This window comes from Lepisosteus platostomus, chromosome 6 (genome assembly GCF_059453375.1).
Source record: "Lepisosteus platostomus isolate fLepPlt1 chromosome 6, fLepPlt1.hap1, whole genome shotgun sequence".
NCBI classification, from domain to species: domain Eukaryota; kingdom Metazoa; phylum Chordata; class Actinopteri; order Semionotiformes; family Lepisosteidae; genus Lepisosteus; species Lepisosteus platostomus.
The window spans coordinates 62,201,117-62,227,005 of NC_142616.1; the positions used below are offsets into that span (position 1 = coordinate 62,201,117).

General features: G+C 38.3%; 1 protein-coding gene across 2 annotated transcripts in view; it reads right to left on the reverse strand.

Moving 5' to 3' along the window:
- plxna1a (plexin A1a) overlaps nt 1-25,889 on the reverse strand; it is a 278,914-nt gene that overhangs the window by 208,085 nt on the left and 44,940 nt on the right. For both annotated transcript variants that reach the window (XM_088636764.1, XM_088636765.1), the window contains exon 3: nt 13,396-13,578. In XM_088636764.1, the coding sequence (XP_088492890.1) occupies nt 13,396-13,578 (183 nt within the window). The remainder of the gene's footprint in view (nt 1-13,395; nt 13,579-25,889) is intronic.

A 25,889-nucleotide genomic window follows, 5' to 3' on the forward strand; every position in this document is an offset into this window, starting at 1 on the left:
CAACATTCTTGTTTCTCAAGAGAACTTTTGATGCATCTTAGCCCAACTCTTCAACCCCTCCCTCTCAGTCCTCCCCTCCTAAAGAGAACCCACTGCACAATGTCCCTTCTGTGCTTACAAAGCCAAAACAACTCGTGTTTTTGCTCAGATGGTCAACAGCAGTGCGCCAATCCTATTTCTTTATACAGGGTCACATTATGTTGACAGGCATCAGAACACTAATCCAACGGAGGCCAAACGCGCGACAAGTTTGAGACACCTGCGCTATGCAGTCGCTCCACAAAGAAGTTTAAACAAACATCACATCCGTTTTTTGAAACTATCAGTATTCAGCTGGAGATTAAGAAAGAGGTTTTGTATCATCGCAGCCATGATGGTGTCGATGTAGCTACACACCTCTGCAGCATCAGCAAACGTGAGCTGCTTTTTTTAAAGATTGAAATGTGTTGCTACAAAGGCGGACGTTCACTTTTGTGTGCGATTACAGAGAGTCAGTTTTGGCGTGTCCTCTACGAGCAACTGTTCAGACCCCCCCCTCCTGTCCAGAACCCTCTCTGGCTGTGTGTGATGTAGCTTGGTGGGAGATTACAGAAAACTCTGACATGGTCCCACACCAGCTGCTGGATGCTCCAGGAGATGGGGGCAGGGGCGTTGTCTGAACATGCATCTCTCGCTGGGGGCCTGTCAGGGAACGTGCCAAGCTGCTGTACAGTTTAATTAAGGAGAAACCAGCACTCTAAAGTCGCGTAAGGAACACAGACCATTTCCATGCATCACTGATCTAAGAAGATTGCAGGCTTGTTTTTTTAACACCTTTTCTTTAACTTCACATTACAAAATGTTGTTGAGAGATTCTTTGAAACTATCAAATGTAATTTATTGCCTATCTAGGTACAATAAGTTCTGGCTCCATTTGTTTTTTGACAGATGGAAGAATTACATTAGCTCAGGTTATAGATTTCTGCTCTGCAATAGGGAATAAAAACTAATAAACAAAAATCAAACTTCAGCCAAATGTCTCCCCACAAAAATCCCACCCAAAATTAGATTTCAGGTAATTTGAGTATTTTCTAATGCTATAATAATTACGCTATAAATCAGTGCTATTTTCACCAAACATATAAAACCTTTGGAAAAGGTTAAGAAAACGCAGCTAAAGAATTACATAAAAGAGGGATCGACACTAAACTCAAGTAGCTTGCCACTGTGACACTTTCACATCGTGCTTGAAGATCTTTAAAGATTGATTGCCAAGTACCTTAGGTGTTTTAATGACTGCTTGCTAATCAGGAGCCCACAGAGACATGCATAAACAGTGCTTGCGTGGCACCCAACAGATCTCCCAGATTTGAGCAAAGCCTTGAATTAGCTTCATTGCAAGCCAAGCTTAAGCTTCTAAAATAAAATGGAACAGTAGCCTGAGACCAGAGAGATAATCAGAGGTTTATACTCCAAGTATGGTCACACAAAAAGGATTCTGAAAGTAGATTAATGTTATCTTGCAAAATGCTAATAGAACTTCTTGCAGAGCCTTGCAGTGGCACTTGATGTGCAGACAAAGGCGATGCTGGTGACAATCTTCTCAATGAGAATACAGCCATAGACAAATGCTACGCTTCACCCCATCACTTCAGCTGATGGAAATCATCTGGCCATGGTTGGATCATTTTAGAAAACTTCCCTTCACACAAGGTATAATGAGTTTCCTGCCACGTTTATATGTGATCTGCCATCCCAAGTCCTGTCTCTGAGTTAAATCTCAATATAACGCTACTTACAGTATCTTACCAACAATCTCTAAAACAGGGTATAGAGGAGTCACAGAGGAACTCCAGGGAATGGCTTCTCAAAACCTATTGACTTGGGTCTTACAAATTCAAGAGTTTGCAGGTAAAAGAAATGACAATAAGTTAAAACATCTTAAGAATGAATGTCAAACTGCCAGATTTTGGAAACAGAGTGACAGGCCTGTTGATGTCAAGATAGGAATGCAATAGCTGAGGATGTGAGTCATGAAATTAAAAGGAAACTAAATTGAATTCATACTATTTAACAAAGAAAAACAAATACAATACTAGTCAATGTCATTTCACTGAAGATCTTAGGCTGCCACAAGCTTGGCACATGCCAGAGCAGAACCAAGAGAATATCACCCCCCCCCCCCCACAATGTCTATGCCTATAATCAAAAAACATGCTTAATGGAAACCCGTGCATCCGATTTAATTCATGAAGTTTGCAGACTTCCTCTCTCATGATGTTAGGTTCTTTTTTTTCTTCTTCAAGGGAGCTTTGACACTCCAGCATTTATTAAGTAATTAGAAAATCTAAGCAGGCAGAGCCTCTCTTTTATGTTCTTCCCCACAGCTGTGCCTGGTCTTGTCGAGGGGCCCGAGTGGGCTGGACTGGCTGGGACAGAGTGGGGGAGTCAGCTGGAGTTATCCGCCCAGCTGCTGTCTAGCGAGCACACTCCACCGCCCCACAGCTGAGGGGAGCAGGCCAAGCTCCAGCCCTGGTGTCACAGCTGAGGGGGGGGGGGGGGGGGGGGGGGGGAGAAAGGCCCAGAGAACAACATGGCACGAACCAGAGAATCGCTGCATCTTCATGAAGATGCAACACCTAGTTTGTCATTCCCCCTACCCAACCCCCAATTGAATTTCCCTTCTCGGGGTTTATATAATGCTTGAAATTAAATAAAGATCTTCAGGTCAAAATGGTATTCCATTTAGAGTTCAAAACATTCCCCTTGGGGCTATTTGAGCATGAGTGTGCTTTACTTTATTACATTTTGAATACGTCTCTCCACCATACACTGGATAAGCACAGCACCTCCTACCGATTAAAATCTGAACTGGATGTAAATTAAACACATACAGTACATCTTAGAGACAAGACACCTCTTAAGTTACAAATTGTATGAAATATTTTTAAAGAGTACCTGAAATAATGGTAGGTGCCATAACAATATTCAAAAAGTACCATGAAATGTGGCTTTAGACAGTATTTCTAGCTGTTAGTTCAAAAACAAAATTAGACCAAAAGTAGAATTCAGACTATTTTCAGGTTTATCCTGAAGATGCAAACCTGAAATGAAGACATAACTGAAAATAAGCTATTCCAATATACAGTATGGGTGAAAGACCAAAGAAGCAAAAAAGGAACTTAATCTCTTTAGCCTTGGACAGTGGAGATAAATTCATTTAAGTGTTAAAAGTTTCGGAAAAATTCCAAAAGCATCAACCCCAAGAACAACTTTGAGCTTAACAATAAAGCAAAGAAAAACATACTTAAAAGCAAATGAAACACAGGACTGAACAAAGCAGGGGTTTCTTCATGCAAATAGCAATTGATGCAATGAACAACATAGCCATGTTACTGAAACCTTTTTGTTCTTCAAAAAACAGTTGAGATCCTGAAATAGGTTGGAGAATTACAACTGAATTAGCAAGCCGAACCCATATTGCTACTTGATTTTCTTATGTTCTTCACTGTGAAACATTGTCAAACCTCCTGCATTTTGTCCTGTAGCTGCTACTGTTAGGGGTGATACATAAGAGTAGTTGAGCAGTCAAAGATAGTTCATGAGACAGAAGGTTTGCAGTGGCTTTTAGGTAATTAAAATATATGTTATAACTAGAAAACAATGTATGTCTTAAAACAGCTACGCTTCAAGTTGTAAAAGGCTGCTATGTGGCATTGAGTTTTGACAGCTGAACATTGTATGTAGACGGTCAGGGCCGACTAACAGACACCTGTGATATATAAAGAAAATCAGCACAGTTTGTCCTCCCTTCATAACTGAAATGGTAACTTAACACTGGGTCCTCAGCAATTTTAACAGCATAATGTACAACAAGAGGTTGTGGCTAAAAAGCATTTACAATTTAATGAAATGTGAAAAACTCTAAACAGTCAACTTTCCCAGCTAAAGTACTCCAATTCAATTGTAAGCAACAGTAACACAAGGATAGTTGGAGGACAGTGGAATCAATAGACTCTTAAGGATAAATAAAAAAAAAAACAGATTTCAGAAATAACGTGGTAGCTCTCATGATTTAAACTAATGTCTGATTGCAAAGTTGTTTTTAGAAAATAAGCAATGTCATTAGAAAACTTTGTCTCTTGTCTACAAAATGACTCAAAAACTTCAGCCAAAAAACTGCTACTTGCTAAAAAACTTCAACTTGTAGTTGCAATGCTGGCCATAAACACATTTGAAAACATTTCACATGGAAAATAGGTTAAGAGCACTTTACCAGTTCAATTGAGAAATAGCATTAGTGATGATTTCTTTATACAATAGCTAGTGCTCAATTCCAAAACCTACTCATTTATGATCTTTACAGCATACTCAAATAAATTTACAAAATCCCCCATATGTAACTTAGACAAACTTTACACTTCCAGTGAGGCAGTGAAAGCAGCAGGCTGGATGTCTTGAAGTCCATGCTTATTTTCTTGTGAACTTTCTAATACCAAAACAAGCTAGAATGGGTACAACCCCATATGGTAAATGTACAACAAAGGGAAAGTATTATTCAGGAAGCATATGGCCTCTGTAGATGAAATACGAAATAAGTCTACTGTTTTGGGTTTTGTGTTGATGGAGAAATGCAAAGCTGTTCTGCCCACTAAAACAATAAAAAAACAACAAAAATCCTAGTTAATTCCATTAAGTGCCGTTTTGTTCTGGGTTTTACACTACTGAATATGCAGAGAAAGACTTCAAAATCATTCTTTGGGCAGATTTCTTCTACCCAAGGAAGAGGGCCCTGACAATAAGTAATACAGATATTCTCCTCAGTTCAAGGAAGATTACATTTAAATAAGTTCTCATAATTCCTGAATCTCCATTAACACCATGGTTTTATACAGAGTTTATGTACAACAATACCCAATGCATTGGGAATTACCCCCTATTTACAGAATGCATTTTGGCAGGAAGGGCTGGAGTTCAGACTGGGGAAGCACTGTTCCATGGAGTTACGTTATAAACATCGCATTACTTGGTGTTTAAGCTTCTGTATTTGTTTTACTCAATTACCTTACAGGAAGTCTTAGTCTTTGTTGACGTTTTCTATATGGTACATTAAAAAAACAGCATGTGCTTGGGATGTCAGAACAGAAGGGGTTTCCCCAAAGCCAGTCAAGTCATAGGCATAAAGCCTTCAATGAAGGCACTAATCACAATGAAAAAAAACTTCAGCAGACCAGTTGAATGAGATATAAGTCGTTAACATGGCATAAAAAACAAGTGTCTGACCCTGGATGTCACTGCAAGCCTGGGAACCTTTTATATTCAGCAATGTGTGCATGTGTCTGTCAAAGTGACACCATCAGCACTTATCTCTCTCTACCTCTATAGCCTCGTTTCCCTCAAACCATGTGAAGTCAGTTTCATTTGCATAGCCATTAAACTGCATATATATCTTTATATATAGCTTCACTGTGCTGCTGAGTGCAAGAACATAGCGGGTTTTGTGTATAATCTAGGAGAAGATGTGTGTGTATATATACAGCAGCTACAGAATTGTTGCTATTTAGAATTCAGCTCTGCAATAAACATAATAAAATGGACATGACATCTATATGCAGAATGAACCCAGGATTGGTCTGTCAGCACTGGCAGTCAGGACACCTCTGGGACACCTAACAGCTGAGGAATCCTACAGCTACAGCACTCTCCTCACGCAATGCCCCAGCTGAACTTCGGAACAGGGCTAGACTGCGCACAGTTGCTTCACAAGTTGATTAGACAGTTGTCACTCAGATCAGGTGGGGATTTTATTCCAGCCTCACAGCTGTGGTTACTGTTAAGTGGCATGAAGTGTCCGACATGCACCCTGGCACCTGATACTCATACAGCAAAGAGCTGACAGTGCACGGTTCCATGAATTAGCACAAACAAAAAGCTATTCATGAGCCTGAGCTCACCTGCTACTAAAAGATGTATTTAAAGAGCAAGCAGTATGATTTTGAAATTCAGCATTATACACTCCAACAGTTTCACCCAACTGTTCAACTAACATCTTTGTAATTCTTTCTTCTGACAAGTTTTTAAGCTTATAAGTTAGAAGTTCAATTGCTAAATGTCAACACACTTGGTACAGCGTGGTGAAGGCAGCTGTCCTTAAGGCTACAATGTGGTGCCACTCAAAGTAGCTAAAGAAATGCCATCCTCTGGACCTCAGAAGGGCTGAAAGCACCTCAAGTTGTTGGGACCATAGGGGCATTTGTGATTGACGTCAGACCCACAGAAGCCTCGCTGGCACACAACACTCTACCATATGCGAGTTGACATCTTCAGAGAGAATGCAATGGACTGAAAACTTACAAGATTAGAAGCTTGTCAGGATGCAAACCATGACAAGAACAATTGCAGGCACATTACTTAGGACCGTATGTCTTCACGTTGCTAGAAGCGTCAGTTTTGAATATTGTAGAGCCCTACTAGATAGACTGCATATCTTCAATTGGACCTCGGTTTTTACAATATTAAGACTTTACTAAAAGCAAAACTCATACTTCAAAGACCGGCATTTCTCCACTTTTTCCCTAGTTAGGCTACACTTGTTCATCTATTACAAAACATTTGTCGGCTGTTTTATCTCATTTACTTATATAATTATGTTATGCAAAGGATAATTTACTCTTTTTATAATTAAAATCTGAACTACAGTTTTGCTTTTAGCACTGAAGTCCACAAACACAGTAATGTTAATATTAAGGTAATGAAATTCGTTTTTCTAGTCTTTTCATAATTGGGAGAAAAGGTAGCCCAAGCTGAAAAAAGATTCTGCTCAGCCTAGTACTGACTGTGTAAAAGGAGAAAAAAAGGGGCAATTTAAATTGCAGAGATTAAACTGCACAAGTAGAAAGGATTCATATTCAGCAAAATCCATTTTGGGAACTCTCCCCCGGCACAGAGCCTGCTAGGCACTCAAGCTCATCACGTGGAGAAGTGCCCAAGGTGACCCACAGCACACTGCATGCATACACCTTCCCGAAGAGACTAAAACAATGTGTGAAAATGAAATAAAGTTTATTAAGATTCTTTCAGCATTATAACTATACTCCTTTCCTGACAATAACAGATGAAATGTCAATTCATGCAGCAGTCTAACAAAGCAGAATGCTCAAATGCAGCATATGGCCAATCACTGTCAGTTCACTCAGATTTAATTTTCAATGTTGAAATAAAGTCTACTAAGTGCTGACTGGAACTGAAAACCCACAGTGGAGGAAACTAGCTTTCAAGCTAAAATATGTGAAGAGAAAGAGCCTTCATAACATATCATACCGTCCACATTAGTAGCAAACTACTGCACTGCAGTTTGAGACAGGTTAGCCTTGTACTGCTGACTAAAGATTTAGTGGAACAAAAGTTAGTCTTTTGGATAAACTCGACACTTATGCAGACGCTTAATGACCACATCGTGTTTGCTTTTAACAAGAGAGCAAATAATTGCCAATACTGGCAGTCTGGGGTTGTTTTCACACTGAAGATTTAAAGTACAAAAGGCTGGTATTCTCCCTTAGCCCTGTGATCTGTCTCCAGAAACTCCTCTTGAGAAGTCTGCACCCCTGCCAGGGATTAAACTTCCATCCACAGCACTCTTTTTCATCTTTTACCCCTGAGGTGTTTTATTACCTTTCTGTGTTTACTCTGCTCTTTCACTTTGTTGTTGGGGGTGTCCATCGCTGTTAAAGGCTTCATACTGCATTGTCATTAGCTCTGAAGCCCCATTTAAAAACATTCTGAATGAGCGCATTTTGTTGGAATTTGTTTTGTTTACAACAAAAATGTTTGATTTCATAAACGTTCCAGACTCCAGAACGTTTGAACGTCCAGAGGCCTGCAACAGAGCTTAAACCTACTGCTGCCATAATTAGCCTGATCTTATCAAGGCTATATACACAATTTAATCATTAAGATATATTTAAAATAAGAAAGCAGCTTAAATGACATTTGCAATTATGATTCAAACTAATTTCTTCAACTCAAACTATGCATGTGAAGGTAAAACTGAAATATCTCATGTACAATCAAAAGAAAATTGATACTCTTGGATTGTTTAGCATATTGGCCATTACGAGGTTTTTACTATGACCTTAATTATTACTACACAAGCTTGACTAAACCTTTCAAGATTTTATTATTAGCCTTGAATTTACGTTATTACATTATGAAAAGGTAACCCATGGGTTTAATTGCACCTATTGTGAAATATTCTGATTATCTGCATAGTTTTGAGCCATTTCTGGACAATGACAGGACTTTGAAGACTGTGCTCCATTAGATCTGATAAAAGGAGCATTTTTTCTTTCAATGTTATGATGGATTTAATGTCGCTTTTAACAAAGTGTTGACTTCTAGAGGGTGGAACTGTATGCTGTATTGCAAGGCGCTCTGAGATGTCTAGACAAGATAATTTAGATTTGTTTAGTGCATTATTGTTGCTGTTATTACTGGTGTTACTATTATTGCTACCAAATAATAATTACCTTGGCTCATAAATATTATATTAATGGCTTCAGAATAGTTTACATTAGCATCCACAACAGAGGGCAATGGCTGTTAATGCCACTTTTCAATAATCTCCTTTCATTTTAGTGGGAACACAAATATCACGGACATGCTGAAGGGAAATAAGGACTGCTTATTAGCAGTTCTCCTGGTAGCGCAGCTCCCGCAAAACTATTCGATCTCAAACTAGACCGCTTTGTCCTTTACCTGCAGAGAAATACAAGAGCCAGGGAGATAGCTGAAGCAACTGGTGCACTTCAGGAGGAGCATTGTTCCTCAAGGAGGCAGAGGACAGGATAGATTTAGCATGGGTTAAGTAGGGGTTTGGAACATGACCCCTTTTCAGCACTGCATCAGAAAGGCTCAGCAGCATACTGCTCTCTTTGTAAAAAGAAAAAATTCCAGTAGATTCCCCCCAAAAAACAGCAGAATTTATTATCTCTGGGGACGTTTTCTGAGATTTCTCCACTCACCCTTGAAATCAAGGAAGCACCTGACAGACGGCTTCCTTTTAGTAAAATGTTCAAGAGATATTTCCGTTTTATACGTGCTTTATGACAGATGGGGAGAAAAAACACTTTTTCTAAGGCATGCTGCATCTTCCAAATGAGGAAGAAAAAAAACTGCATTCAGAAAATGGTGCAATTCACCCTATGAATATACTAAGAGGCATTAAAAATGCTAATTATTTCTAACACTCGTGTTTTTAATCCTCTCGGCATATATACCTTCATCAGCTTCCTAGATTTTACTTGATCTTTCACATTCAAAATATTCTTATTCAGTACAAGAAGGAAAACTTAAATTTACACACGTTCACCACACACTAAATTTCACAAAAGGTTTAATAGTGATGCAGTAAGATGGAGAAAAAGTGACAGTGTATGAACCACAGGGAAGTACTACAGTGCATCTACTTCAATATCGTAGAGTATTTCATTTGCCAAGCTATACATTAGACAGGATTTACACCTTGATTATATATTCATAAAGATAAATCAATAAAAGCATTTTGCCCTGCAGTGGACTTAAAGAATTACAATGAGCTACAATCTCCTCTGAAAGCTCAACATCAATAGACTAGAGCTTAACATTTCATTATGATACTGAATGGAGCTTAGTGTTAAACAAAATCCAATAAAACAGTGGTATTAATTACCAAGGTAATACATAGCCCAACACTTCCACCCAAGTATTCAGCAGTGATAGAACATTCAGTTTTAATAACAAATTTCAGGCTCTTAAAATGGGTTAAAGAATCAAGCTAAATATTTTCTATTAATTCCATGGATGAAGACTTCTTTTGCAAAGTTAGCATAACCTTCACATTTTATGAATTACACATTCTTCTATATAACCCAGCTCCAGACTCTAGGCATTTTAGGCTTGTGATCTTAGTACAAGAAAAACTGCATAGGCAGAACTAAAAAAGAAGCAGAACTATATATTTGCTTTTCTACTGTATAAACACAATGTGTATATGACATAAAACCATAGAGATCACAACTGCCATGCAATGAAATACATTTCTATTCCTAAATACAGTACACTAGTTCCTACAATGCAAAATGAAAATGCAAAATGTTGCAAAGATGCACTTGAAATGGACATGCAAAGCACTGTATACTATTTTGGGTTAAAGAACAAAAATGAACTTGCAGGAATGACAGTGATGTGGGTGTAGATATAAGGTCTTTTTTCCCCACTTCCTTCCCCCTCATGAAAACCTTACGGTTTCAAACTACCCGCTGTTTGAAAGCAAAAAAAAAAGCCAAACGCTCAATGAAATGTGATGCCAATCATCGTGTGTCACTTCAAATCAGTTATTGATTTCTTATCTCTCTTCCCTGCAGCGTTAGCACAATACTAAAAGCCCAGGTCAGGTTGTGCTTCAAGGTCTAACCGACTAGGTTTCACATCGAAGGGAGGCGGGGGGGGGTGGGGGGGGTTGGAGTGTGGAAATATGTACTTGTGATGCTGCAATGGAACCCATTAAAACACAACACCACACAAATGATCTTCTCCAATCCAACTGCACTGACTAAGTCAGTTGTGGCGTTGGTCACTATTAAAAAGTCACCTTGAGATGTAATGTGCAAGCTTAACAGTGAAGCAGTGAAGTCAAGACAGTGAATGTCATTCACCCTTGCACGGTGTTCCCTCTGTCATACTTGGATATGCAGTCATGGACATCCTGCAACAGAGCAGCTACAATTTATGAATCGTGCCGTTAACACCAATGTGGATATCAGATGCACAGAAAGGTGTGAGATTCAAGTGAAAAATTCAAGAAAATTTCAAGTAAAAAATCAGAAGCTTCTTCCTGCAACAGCCTGAACTACAGTTCTTCCAAAACCCTGCAGAATGATTCATCGGACTAGTCAGATGAGGATAAAACACAGAAGCATGATCAATGATACCTTTCAAGCCCATGCCTGTCACTAAAACATAGAATGATCATAGGCCATCCAGCAAGAGGGACGCTGAGAAAACCCCTACTACACATAAAACTGATCAATTCCATGTTTTATGATCCAAAAAGCCTTATACACAAACCCACAAGAAGCTTTCAAGTATGCTAGTTTTGCAAAAATCACACACCTATAATTGAAATTTAAGATGAAAGCATATAACAGTCTAATTTATACAAGAGATGAAGAGAAGATACAAGTTCCCTTAACAAAAGCAGTGATATAAATACATGAGAAGAATCAAATATTGGTGACAAATACTGTAGGTGCTCTGGCTCCCAGTATCACCTTATTCCCACCACAGGAATCAGAATACCAAGCACACTGATTTTAACTTACAAAGGTGAAGCTCTGTATCATAGCCCCCCACGACTTGGCTGAATTTTTTTTAATTAGCCAATCCAATAATCTCATTTTAGCCTTCAGGCCTAGACTGTATTCTCAGCCGATTACACACATCACAGGTGTCCTGTCACCAGAAGTCACAAACCCATTAAGGAGCTCTTTAAAGCTGCAATTTACACCTTTTTGTGTTTAGCAGGCCCTATGAAATCTATTAATCCAGCATTTAAGATACCAAATAGCTACAGTAAATAGAAAAATCTGCAAGAGTCAAAGGCAGAGCATGCTTTCCTCAAGATCCCTTTGCTCTAAAGTAGCTAATTACAAATCAATACAGCAAGTAAGCGACTTTTATTCAGAGACCTAACTTTTGATACATTCATAATCACTTGATCTCCAACAGTTATGATTTAAAGAAATGATATGTAACATACCTTGTCAGATTAGTGTGCATAAAATTAAAACTGTTAAATATGATTTGGTCTACTGTATAAAGCTTTCATGATTACCAACCAGACAACTGCATCATGTTATAAAAAAGATATTACTACACTTGGAATTGGTCCAGAGAAGAGAACCCACATAAATTCCGGGACTTAAGGAATCTGACAGGCTAAAAACAATCTTTTTTTTTTGTTTTGGACAGATAACATTACGAGTGGGCTCAATGCAAGTCAATCATATGGACTTCATCAGAATTAATGGACACTTGTTGATACTATTGGAAGACACATTTCCAACCTAGAAAAGGAGGTATTTCTTTACACAAAGGGTTGAGGAAATGCGGACAATGCAATCCAGCCATGTTGTGAAACATGATACCTAAACTACATGATACAAATTAGCCTCCTCTCATTTAATCATCTGCGTTCTAACAGGACTCTAACTTTGTAGAGGCAATTCAACTTTTCAGGGTGCCGATATCACAGGAACTGATCTGAGAAAATAGGCAAGGCCTGATTATAATCAACAAACAACCTTCACTCTTCAAGTGCAGGCAAGCATGAGATAGATCATATATTCACACTAAATTACAATGTTCACCTCAGCCATAATGGTCTTAATGTATTTAGGAGAAATGTTTTGCTACAATTGAAATAAGCGTTTTGCTAGCAATAATTGTGTGTATTGTTTCTCAGAAATGTTTTCAAAAACTGCAGGAAAAGTTTCAAGCCTCTACCCTCAGGATAGAAGTGCCAGTATGTCATGATGAGATTTTAAGCAGAGATATGATTTTTGTCTAGAGAAAGCAACAGTGAGCCACAGACCTCTAGTCTGGTCCCTCTGACTTTCATGTGGGTGACCCACTGAAGGACTCTCTACAGGGGCACCATTTGCAATCAGACGATGTGAAGATGGTAGTTTGTTGTTAGCTATATATAAAAGATTAAGCTCTCTTTTTCAATACTATAATGGCACTGTTCCTATGTTGGCACAAAGGTGTGGACCCAAAATTAAACTAAGGAAGAACAAAAGCTGTGTACTTGCTTTCAATCACAATCACCCCCCAAAAAATTGAGAGCATTGCTTTGCAGGTGACCCTAGTAGAAATACGTAGTAATGATAAAGCTTGGGCAGCACCATTTCTTAATTGTAAGAGCTTAAAACGGGTAAAAAAAAAATTAATTATTTTTTGTAGAAGTGAAAACACAATTTTTGCAAAATGGCAGTGGAGACAAGGTGATAAGGACTTTGTGTTTTGGCTTTTACTCACAGCAGCACTGGGCTCTCTGGCAGAATTAGCAAAGATATGTCTGAGCATTAATTAAATTGTTACATTAAGAGGGTGCTATTTAATTATATTGCAGAGACAAAGCAATAATGAATGTCTCAATGAAACGAAACTGTCACACGTGGTTAATACGTAGAGGCAGAAAACACATTACTGAGGTTCCAGGAACTTGCTTTTCAGGCTGCAGCAATTAAATGCTTGTAATAACTGCTGCTGACTTGCTCCAGACTTGGCATAAGTCTGGAATGCCAGGTCAGTCACAGGCCAAAGCCAGGATTCCAACTGTAGTAAAACAAAAGACAAGGTCATGCAAACCGTTCCTACCTTCTTCATTTTGCCACTCCGCGTTCCTGCAAACGCCACTGTGTTCCCTCTGTAGTCATAGGCCGCCACAGAAGTCATTCCATCGTCTTTGTCAACGAACAAAGGTATTCCTTCAATGGTGCTAGTCCCACCCAGTGGCTGATTAAAATCCTGCCCACAGAAATTGTCATCAATCTGTAAAGGCTGTGAATAAAGAAAAAAAACGGTGCATAAATTATGTGCAAAGGATTTGCATATCATTAACAAAATTCACAGCACGGTACTGCCAAGAAAAGGCATTAATTTATGTATCTCTGATATGCATATATGTACACATAACAGTCCACAACTCTTTGCACATGTACATATGTAACAGGGAGATAACTGGCACTTGGATTAGCATTACATTTTTCTACTGAAATTTAAGACAGCACTAATTAATTGCGGGGGGACCTGCTAATTCATTAGGATTACACATATTACTGCAATATTGGCTAATCAATCACAAAAAAGGCAACTCAGGCTTTGTAAACATCTAGATACTGTCCCCCAAATGCACATTTCGGGCCTTTGAGAGACGGGTGAAATTCGATATGAATGTGTAACGGGGAGTACAGTTATTCAGCGCAAGTTAGTTTAATTCCTGTCAAAAACATCGCTGATGCATAAAAACAGGCTTACTTCAAGTTTGCTCAGGGCAAATTAAGGTATGCTTATTTATAGCACTAGGGAGTATGCACATGGAGGAGAGGTCTCCATATTCAAGATGGTCGCAATGTTATTTGTAACACATAGGCGCCTAGCCTTAAAAAAAGTTCAAAGCGGTAGACTTGGGCACCAAATAAATTAAAACTTCAAACCACCCACCAACATAACATTTTTCACCAGAAGCTGCCTGTATCTATTCCAACTGGGTTTGGAACTCATGATTCATGGGTTGGTTAAATGGTTTGGCTTAATCTAAGCCTGAGACAAACCACTAACACACACATACAAAAGCCTGAACACTTGGTAATGAAAGAGAACATTTCCAAAACCTTCTTCCAAATTCAACAATATGTGTGCTAGTGTGCATATGCCTTGCATCTCATCCAGGGTGTAGTCCTGCCTTGTGCCCTGTGTTTCTAGGATAGATTTTAGGTCAATATGAAGAATAAGCGACTTTCAGATAATGGATGGATATTAATATAGGGTTGTCTACATGAAGGAAGACAGAGTCAGTGAATAAAAAGGCAGACTCATTACCTTTACAATTTTTACTACTTAGTTCAGTGAAAGTAAATACTCCTTTAATAAAGGGCTCTAATCTAGAAGCTGTGGCCTTAGATGGGGGTAATAAAAATGCCTTCAAAGGGTAGAGGTTTAAGAAGCACTTTAATTCTGCCAAAAGGTGGCCATAATTACAGGTGTCTTCCCCCTAGGACATCTCCCGTGCTGGGAAACAGAAGGCCCTCATTAGTGGTTACAAGGACCGTCCTCAGCCCCCACCCCCTTCCACACACATAACCGCTGTTGCTCGCTGATGACAATCATATCTCAGCCAGCGTGAGGTCGGAACAGAGCGCACAGCACCAAGCTGGGAGGAGTGCCCCGACATAACAAGGCGGCTTAAAAAAAAAAACACGGCAGAGGACAATTTCCCAACACATCGAGCCAATGACTTTCGCCATTATTCATCTGATGGCTCAAAACCCCACACCAGACTGCTGGCAAACATTTCAGTTGTAAAAAGACTGAGAAACCATATTCAACCTCTGAACTTCTGACCACTCAACCCACCAGAAAACCCAAAAATGTCAGCATTCAACCTGGCAGACGAAGTCAGCATTTGTGTGCAGGAAAATTAGTCATCTGAGCACGTGTACGCAGCTGAATTCTCTGAGCAAAGTGGTGATGATAAAGCCCTGAGTTTCTGATGATTATTATACTTAAGGGTGAAAAGACCAACAGTCCAACAGACAATGAAATATATATATATATTTAGTGGAGGATTTGAAAGAACAATTCAAAATGCAACCAGCTAAAGGTTTTTAGAAGTAACAGCTGAAAATAGTATGCAGCTTGCTAACTACTTAGTAGGTTACTCGGTGATCCATAATAAGTCTTGAATAACTTGTTGAATGCAAAATTTGGGTGATTATTCCACACAGAGATGAAAAACAGATGTTTAACATTTTTAAAATGATAAACACAAAACAGAAAATGATCAACAGAAACCAAAGCTAAGACTCATCTGTACATTTAAGTATTAACTAGAGCCAACCTGAAACTATTTTTATTTTAAACTTCAAAATGTAATTCTGCCTTCTGTGAATGAATAAATAAATAAAAAAATACATCTACACAAGAATATTCACCAATCAATAATCTTCAAAATACTGCATATACACAAATGAATTATTTTCAATCTTTTAAGAAAGAATTTACTTGACTGCAACAGCTGTATTTAAAAGTCTAGGCATAATTCCAAATCTCTTAAGAGTGCCAAATCAGACCTGTTATTTAAAAATCAGAAAAGCGCATTGCAAGTTAACATGTCTTTCCATAATTTTTTTTTTCTTGCTAGACTCCCAGATAATTCAACCTTTGACAAAAATAATAAATCTGGTGTCAACAGTGATAACACTAATCCTTTGCAGCCAAAGTAGAGGATAACAAGCCTAGTTTGTAAATAAACACAGGCTGCTACTGTAGTCACCTCGGGCTGTTCATTTGGCCCAGCAGCATACAAAAGCACCCATCGCCGCTAGCACTGAAGGGAAGGCCCACAGATGAAACTCCTCAAGAGGGAAACTGCCGATCACAACTGCTGGAAAAGCGATATGGCAGCCTCCCAAAGCAGATCACTGGAAATGGTCACGAAGCACAGCCCAGTCTTGCGTTCGCTTTGGCGTTTCTTGACTGCGCTTCTTTCTCTTCCAAAGACACAACCTGAAAAGTGACCTGACCGAGTTTGGAAGCGAAACAAAGCCCTAGTTCGATTTTTTAAAGGCGGGGGTGGGGTGGAGGGGGGGCACTTTGGTTTTTAATTGTCTGAATAGGCCCTGCGGGAGATGGGTCGGTGAAGCCGCACGGTCAGTTCCCTCACTGCACACGTGTACTTGTTACGTTTCTCATTCAGCTTCAGGACACAGCCCCTCCCTCCCCCACATCATCTTCCCCCTTTCCACAGAAACTCTAATCCAGGGATCTAATCTCTACTCCATCTCATTGATCACAGTGGAAAAAGATCCTCTCTTACACCCCACACTTTATTGACAAGCAACTCTCCGTCACTCAATTACTGGTGAGAGACCAGCCCTCCTTCATATTATTGATTTCATTTTTTTTAAACCACTGGAGGGTCCCTGTTGTACATCTGGGAAAAAGAAAAAAGCCCGTTAGGTCTCATTTGATTAAGAATCCACCATAAGTTGCATATAGTTTGTCATGACGGATGGTAGCAACAGGCCTCTTTGTATCTATTATTTACTGACCCTTTAAATGAAATTAAAAACAAAACAGGCAGTTAAAAACCTTTCCAATATATATATATACTGAGATGTACATTGTGTGCCAGCCATTCAATTCAAAATCAACAAGAAACAATGAAAGAGACAATGTGTTGAGAATAGGTTACATACCCTTATGTTCAAGTAAATTATCAAAAGGTTGCCACAGCCATTACACCTTGATTATGCAATATCATTGCTGCCATGATAAGCAAAGATTTTTGAAAACGGAATCATTTTGAAAAGTTCTCCAAGTGTTTGCAAGAATGGAAATAAGATCCCAACTGTATGTCAGGCTCTATGCAAAATTACTCAAATTAAGTCAACAAGACGAAATATTGACAGCAGCTCTCAGTGCACTACTTTAAAAGCAGGAGGCTGCAAATCACAAAATGTGAATAGTGACTTGAATTTTCATACCCACTATCCTTCTGCCAGTCATATGTCAAAATAAGAGATTCTGCCTGCATACAAGGGTGGTAGTGTTTTTTTCTTACCATTTATAAAAGTGTTCAAACTCCTCTACTTGACATATTTAAAGGAATTGGGGGAAAATGCACTTAAGCAATTTTTAAGACTAGTGGAGGATTTCTGAGAGCACTGAAATTTGAGGAACTACTGGCTTACGGTGGACAAGAGACCAAACCTTAGATATGTTCAGAGTAATGTAAGTTTTGCAAAAGGCAGAGGGAGAGTTCTTCATACTTTGAGAAACTATGAAAGTGGTTTAGTAAAACCAAGAGTAAAACTGAACGATACATTAAAAGCTTTAGCAAAACAAAAGGTCTTTGGATATACTTTAGATCTTTCACAATCTAACTAAGGGAACTGGTGTTCCTACAGTCAAAATATGAATGATTGTCTTACCAGTAAACACAAAATCATTACAATACGATCGTAATGACAATTAGATGACAATTACAGAAGAGGAAAGCCAGACAGAAAAACTGACAGAATAAAAGATATTCTTCAGATAGTCAAAATGAACTTTGCTTTAATAACTGTAACCAAACTAAATACAATTATGCTTTAATTGTTATGTCTGGAACCCATCCAACTTTTATTTTGATTTGTGGTATTCTGTTGCAGCACTGTAATGATACCGTCTCTTGTTTTCTAGAGCGTGCTAATGCTCGGGTTTTAATTTTGTATTAACTGCTCCTGGCAGGGTATAGCTCATGGCCTCTGTAACCTCAGGCTGGTTCGAGGGCGAAGAAGCTCCACACACAAAAGGCTGGTCTGTAAAACGGTTTACTTAAACGTGTCAAGACATGAATGTAATTGCAAGAAAAGGCAAATACACTCCTACTGGTGAAAAAACCACAGTTTTTCTAGGACTGCAGGTTTACTCAGTTGATTTGTTTGCGTTTCAACAATGTAAGGTGTCAGTAAAGGTGACTGTAAACACTGAAAACTGATAGGCCGAACACTTTCTGACATTAAAGCTGTTGACAGCTGCATCGCATCACACTGCAAACCACATTGCTACCAGAATAAAAAAAAAGACCATCTGAAGTAGCAAATCCTTCATAAGGCAAGATGTCAAGGGAATAAGCTAAGACTTTTACATGTATGGTGCTTAACCCCCTATACAAAGCCAATTCTGTGCAAAAGATTCCATGTAAATGTGACAAACTGAGGAATGAAAATTTCAAATCTACCATAATGACTAAGTTTTTATTAGCATTTCTATTGTCAGCAGGAATGCTCTCATACCTGCAGGCTCCATAACTTTCACAAAAAAAAAAAAGCATTAACCTGCTTGGTGAAAATTTCTTTCAGCCCTTTTTTGACAGTCTCAGAAAGGAAGTTATTTTCCTCGAGTTTAAAGAAGGCAATTTAAACTGCTCTTCCTCAAGATCTCCCTCAGGTAAAACCCAGTGGGGGCTTATTAAAATGTACAGAACATTGTAGGCTTGTCTTCTGTTAACAAAAAGAAAACAGTGTCTGATTTTGACATAACGCTCTAAGTCACAGCATGCGCCCTCTGGGACGATGTCAGCCCATCAAATGATTCAGCAAGTCTTTCTCCAGTACTTAACACCTTTTAAAAAATATTTAGCAAACCTTTCTAGGGTAAAAATACTATTTTTTTTTTCTAATTTTAACCAGACCAAACCTAGGGAAACCTTTTAAAAGCTATTGTTCAAAAGATATTCTAGGTTTTGGTTTGGGTGCAGTGAGGTACATAGATATGTAATCACTTCCCAAGTTCAATCACTATCGTTCTCACTATATCAAGCTTTTATTTAAGCTCCGTTGCTTGTATGTAGAGGAAGGTGATGACCATGACCCACTGATTTTTCCTTTTAACCTAATAAGGAGTGGGGAATTAATAAAACCACGTGTTAATGTCATTGGGCATTATCACATTTCACACAGCTGTCCTGTCCTCTATGTGGCAATGAATAACGCAATACTACAATGAGGTTCTTCAATACAGTTCAATATTGGAGACGTGACAACTATTAGGAAAAATACCAAGCAATACAAAATGGCTCATGTTTTCACTGTGGAACAATGGACTCGGTACGTTAATAACAAGAACATAACTAGTTTTTACTTTCTGAGACAAAACCGAGTCTGCCACCAAGTTTTGGGACAGGCAACATACACATTTGCTTATTCAAACTATGCACAGGAGCACCCTTTTTACATAGAGCCTGTATATTAGCATCATGGTTAGTGCCAATATTCTGCAGCTTTGTCACTTTATATATAACCTGACTGGTTACTCCAAACTGGTGGGGCTCATACCTGAGGAGTACTTACATATTCAAATATTTTACACATTCAACAGTTAAGCCTCACCAGGGCTATCCTTTCACAGATGGGGAAAAAACAGGGCAGAAGTGGATGGTATGGCTGTAGCCTGCTACATAGATTAAATTTAAGGAGAAAATTAAAACAAGCCAGCCAACAACACAAACATTAATGGCTAGTTAACGAGACAGAAGGAAAGGAGTACCCCTTCTGTTCTCTAAACTGATGGTGCTTGAAATTCATTTATCCAGCCTTCAAATATCTGAACATGCAAGCTCTTCCACATGAAAAACACTTTGTATTTGTACTTCTGAATTTCTGCAACTCTCTCAAATGTCACCTGTTCAAGGATGTCCTTCAGCAGAAGGACAACACTACATGATTTAAAAAATAAATGATGGATGATACTGGGAATGAAGTACATCAGCTTTATTTACACAAAAAAGTGCAGCCTTGCATTCCGGACTTTTAAGAGTCGAGACCGTCAATTACTATACAAATATACCCTTCGGTTATTGAATTTGCTAACTGTAAATTGCTTATCACCTCAGCAGCCCCCAGTGTCTCTTTGACATCCACCCTCTTTATCCCACTCTCGCTGGTACCATCAGATCACAGTCACCCCATTAGCTAGTGCTACAGTCCACATTCAAACCAGCCTCCTTTGTGTTACAAGCACAGAATATAGCAGGTTAAGCCACTTGGGAGCCACCAGATTCTTGTGGTTTTCAAAACAAGCATTCTGGAAGTGTCCCCCCCCAAAAAAAGCCCATTGTATGGATTGTACTGAGACGCATCTCTTGGAGAGTATGAACACTTAAAATTAAAATTAAAGGGATGTTCTTTAAAAACAACACTATAAATTAAATTAGGCTTCAAGTAAAAACAGGCAAATACTGGAGACTGCCTCCAGGTAAAAAAAGGAATGAGATTTTCCAAAACTGAATAAAATCCAAATTTTAACCACAGCAAGGTGTAGCTCAGAGTAATTAGCATTCACTCTACCATGTGTTTGAGGTTAGTCAGATGAAGCTTCCATATCAGGACTGCTGTAGAAACATTTCAGATATTTAATTTGATGAAAGCGAACATTGCTTAACTAAAACTATCATCTGAGCCTTTCCCTGATAGCTGCAATGTGCTCTTGCATGCATCAGAAGACTAAAATTAGGTTAATTTTAGACATTACTGACCTACTTCAAGGTTGTGATTCTGCAGTGTTTCTGGATCCATCTGTGGTTTTTTTTTCTTTTCTTCCATTTAGCATTAACTGCAAACAATCTTTGCAAACAATAACACTTTAGCTGATGTACCCGCAGTGTCCAGTCAGTGGGCTGTTTCTTTAAAAATGCATTTTTAGGGGAAATTGGAAAAATTTAGTACAAAATAAAAAATGTTCAATTTGCATGAGATGGGTAAGAATAAAACTCCAAAATATCTGCCAAAATATGAAAACTTAGTCATGCTAGTGCAATCCAGATTTTTACACATCATGAGTAGACCTATATACCTTGCTGTGAAGAGCCATGTTTTACATAGCTTTCTCAAGGGAATCAGTGGAGGCATATTTAGGGATCTGGATGACAGCTATGGCTTGCCGTTCAAATTCAAATCTACGTTTTACTCTTCCCAGTTTGTCTAAAAATAGCACTTTGATCGTGTGAAAACTGACGTGCAAAAGCTCATTACAGATTTTCTCCTTAATATTTAAATAGAACATGGTACATACCTGAAATTGAGGTGTAAAAATATACTATTTTGCCAGCAATCAATGCAAGAATGGCCATTATTTGCTATTGAGGCTATAAAACCTTTAGATGCAATAATCTGTTTTACCAGAATACAGATTAATGAGACATACCAAAATTGAGTTTCCTTCTTAAAATGTGAAAAATCCAGCTGTCTTTTAAACACGATTCCTATGTTTGTACACAATTACTAGCAAGTCTTCCTTAAGATGCTACAACACTTTAAAAATAAGAAATTTCAGGGTCCGAAAGAATTTAAAAATTAATTTTACCCCAACAGAATTTTTCCAGATCTAAACAGGCATCTAATGGAACAAGGACATTTTAAAAGCTTAAGTATAATATATGCTCATATGTTTATTGGCAACTGATACATTTTTACTCAAACCGCCAGAAAGGAAAAGGTCTGTGATGTCTATGGAGCATGAAGTCACTTCAGGGATATGAAGGCACTTTCACTCAATCCCCACATCTCCATCTGAGCAAACTGAGGAGCAGGAGGCAAGGGAGGATTCTGTGAACCATGAAATCACTCTATACTATTGCCCTAGGAGGAGGATGAGTGTTGTCAGGACAACGGCAGGCCTACTGTGGAGTCAACTAGGCCTCAATCCTTCCCAGGGAGCACTGGAGACTTCAAAACAACAAAACCACGCACAAGGGTCCCAATAAGGGAGCTGTCACTGTTAGAGCTACAACCTTTTAACACAGACAAAAAACAAAAGAATCCCCCAGCTGCTCCAAGATGTTACAGGTATGTGACAAATGATGACTGTTTTGTTTTTGTTCACTCAGAGAATTCTTAACTCTTTACAAGTAACAAGCAAGTAGGATAGCAGCTTTCTGCAGGTAAACTAACAGGCTATAGGTTAAATATATTCAGCTTAAGAATTAAAGAGATGTTATGACGTTCATTGCAGATAGATGTGGTAGGAAATGCATCTAGCAAAAAATAATAAGGATCCAATGCTCAAGAACATGTACACTGACCTTTTTAGAAATTGCTCTAAAAATAACTTGTGTGGAAAACCTATTGTTTTACATTATTGTTGGTTGGTTGTCAATTATGTATCAGTAAAGTTGTAAATGTAATTAAAAATATGAAGTTGTAGCATGTTTTTCTTTGAAAATACTGGTGTAGTACAATATTCAAAATATTTGTAGTACAATGTACTGTTTTACATAATTTTAGCTTCCAATTCAGAAAAGTTACCTCTGTAATGAAGTATGTGGCTGGCTTGCCAAGTAAAAGTGACAAAGGAGATGCATTGTTTCAAATACAGCTAACGAAAGGATTTCCATAAAGCCAGGTCATAGGTCAAAAGGACTTCAGACACACTGCCTAATAAGCGATACTTGCAGCTCAAATGACTGGGAGGCAAGTAGCTCATTAACCATAAAGTAAAAACAATTTGTATTCCACGAGCACCTTGTCTCAGCAATTTGCGTACTTTTAAAAAATATTTATAGTGATAATGGTCCCATTATGAGTAATTTTTCTTCACATAAATCTGACCAGTGCAGTGACAGTGACAAATCGCCTTGGCTGTCTAAATGTCACCTCTTTCATTCCAAGTGCTGAGAACATTCAAAATCAGCAGCAGACTCAGCCACATATATGCGTGTCAGGGCAGCCAACCACATGCATACAAGGGGATAGGACTGTATCGGTCAAATTCTAATTAAATGCAGCTCACTGAATACCTCTAGAAGACATGAAATCTAAGACTACAGTTCCGACAAAGGCCATGCAAGGCACTGCTGTCTCATTCTCTGAATTTAACCTCACACTTCCGTTGACTGAGAATTTTTTTTTACTTTCAACAGCAAATACTAGGTATGGACACTCGGAGAAGATATTTGAAGACCAAGTCTGAAACCTAACACAATGTTTGGCAGTGAAGATGCGGATATGGTATGGGTTTCTTCTGATTGGTGTCATGGTAAACCAGGTGAAGAAGCACATGCATGTAAAGGAGCAGTTTCTAAGAAACATGCCTTTAAAGTAAACATTGAAATGCAGCTTCCTGCTTTGAACTTCCTGTTTTAAACAATAGCATACTCCAAACAACTGCAAAACTGAATTTGCATTACGAAAAATACTGAATATCATTAAACCTCCTTCTGCCCTGCCAGACCCAACAATCCCCAAAGGTTTCTTGTTTAATGAGGATTCAGGGCAAATGAACAAGTGTTTTGAATGATTCAGATGATTCACTGTTATGGGTCAGAATTTTTAGACACCAAGTATTTAGTGCATTATAAAAACAATTATAAGTGGCACTAAAATATGTTGTTAAATTAATGCTCCCATGGCACATCTCACATTACTGTGGAACCATGACAACAAAAAAGGCAATTACACACCTTAGCATCTCACCAAATACTCACTGCATTGGAGCAGGTTACATTGTTTAATTGAAACTCTGAAGTACCTGTACTATATATTGAAAGTGCAATGCTTGACAGGTGTTTATTGAAGTTACAGAGGGAGGTCAATACAGTGTGTAAGTATTAGCCTTAACTCGAAAATTATTTCAAGTGGTTTAGTGAACAGAAACCCTCACACTGTAGAGAGGTGAATCATTGATGGTTATTTCACATTTTAAAAAGCATAATTTATAACAAACAAAAAGTCACACTAGAGACAGAAGTACTGCACCCTTTTCCAACAATTAGTTAACTAAGAGGAAGTCTAATCACCCTCTGACTTGCAACTCAGTATTTTTAATATATATCAGTGCTTTACCTGCTTTTTCATGATAATGACAATTCATTTGTTGCTGCTACTGGGCAGGAAGTCTAATTACACCATGCGTCTAGAAAATGATGCACTCAATTTAAAAGTCTTTCTATAATTGCTGGATAGTCTTTTAGCAAAGACTTGTCAATTTGAAATTAGTGCAGTTACGCAGGTTTTTAGAATTCCTTAAATTAATGGACCCGTGTTCTGGAATGCAAAATAAGTGTTTCGTATGCTTGGCAGTCCCCAGTCTCACCGTGTAGAATGTACAACTCACACTGGAATAAAAATCACAGTGCTGTCAAAAAGGTGCTTTGAAATACACATTGGTAAGCAATGAACATTTATGTAAAGTTTTCTTGTTGAAAATTCAATACTCGGTTAAAAAGTTTGATAAATCAATCTTTAGAGGACTAAAAAATATTCTCACTGGACACTGAATTTCAAAGAAATTGCCAACAGCATGGCCACCTTTAACCCTTATCTCCTCGTATCTCAAACTAAGCAAGGCATGATCTGGTTAGTATTAAAAAGGGAAACGCAGGCTGTTGCTTTAGGTGGTATTCATGGACCAGTAGGTAGCACTCTTCCCTCTGGGGAGAATTTCCAAACCATCGCTCCATTGTAGCAACCTGGGACTGTGCTACAGGACGATACCTTCTTCAGATGAGACACTTGACCAAGGTCCTCATAACTCATTAAAGATACAATGGCTTTGTTTGTACTTTGTTGAAAGTATCATAGCCATTCAATACTTCAACATTACCGATATGGTTATGTCAAAGTATGAAAGCAGTAAAGCAGAAAAAGCATTTTAAAATGCTGAGGGACTTTCAGTACTGAAGTGCAATAATCAATAGCAAAGATGTGATGTGAGACTAGAAGTCAATATAAACAACTCCCATCTTGGTTGATACACAAAAATATTTAGTTACTATAACATACCCTACAATACTATCTCTCTTAGTTTTGCTTTGAATTTGCTATGTGAAATTTCTTTTTTAGCTCTGATAGTTTTTAGATACCTTCTATAACCAAAAACCCCTCACTTATAAGCAAATGAGTATATTAAAATAAATCTAGAATCTCCCAAAACATAAGTAGCCAATACAGGGATTCCAGAATAAATTATATGATATTTTTATATAAATTATATTCCAGAATAAATTATGAACAGCAGGATTTAGATTCTTGTTTACCAAGAGAGAGAAAAATCACAGAAGGATTAATACACAGCTCAGGAGACTACAGAGGCTGTGAATGCTGTATCCATTAGAACGACTTGCAACAAGAGCTGGCCATTTGAAAAAAAAATGGAAAACAGTAATAAAATGGAAAATAAATAGTTACCAATGGGAGGGGACAAGAGAATCCCAGGATAAAAGGGCAGGACATGCCCCTTGACTGGCATCAATGTTTGGAAGATCCTCTTTTCAAGGATCTGAAAGCCATCTGAAAGCTGAGCTTTTTTTCCCTCGAGACTGGATACCCCTATCTAGTACAGTGCTTCCTCTCCTTCTTTTGAGCCAAAAGTATCATTCATAAAAATTAAGTTAAATATCCTTGGTTACAATCATGACACTTCCCATAAAGTTACTGTAAACAGAGATAATTAAACACGCCTGCACTCATACAGCAGCCAGCTGTTCCTCAGATATAACAAACCACAATAGGCGACACTACGAACCCAAACGAGCAGCGTGACATTTGAGTTCCGCAGACGGCAGTAGCTTATGCATCTTGAGCTGCTGAATATTGAAAAGATTAATG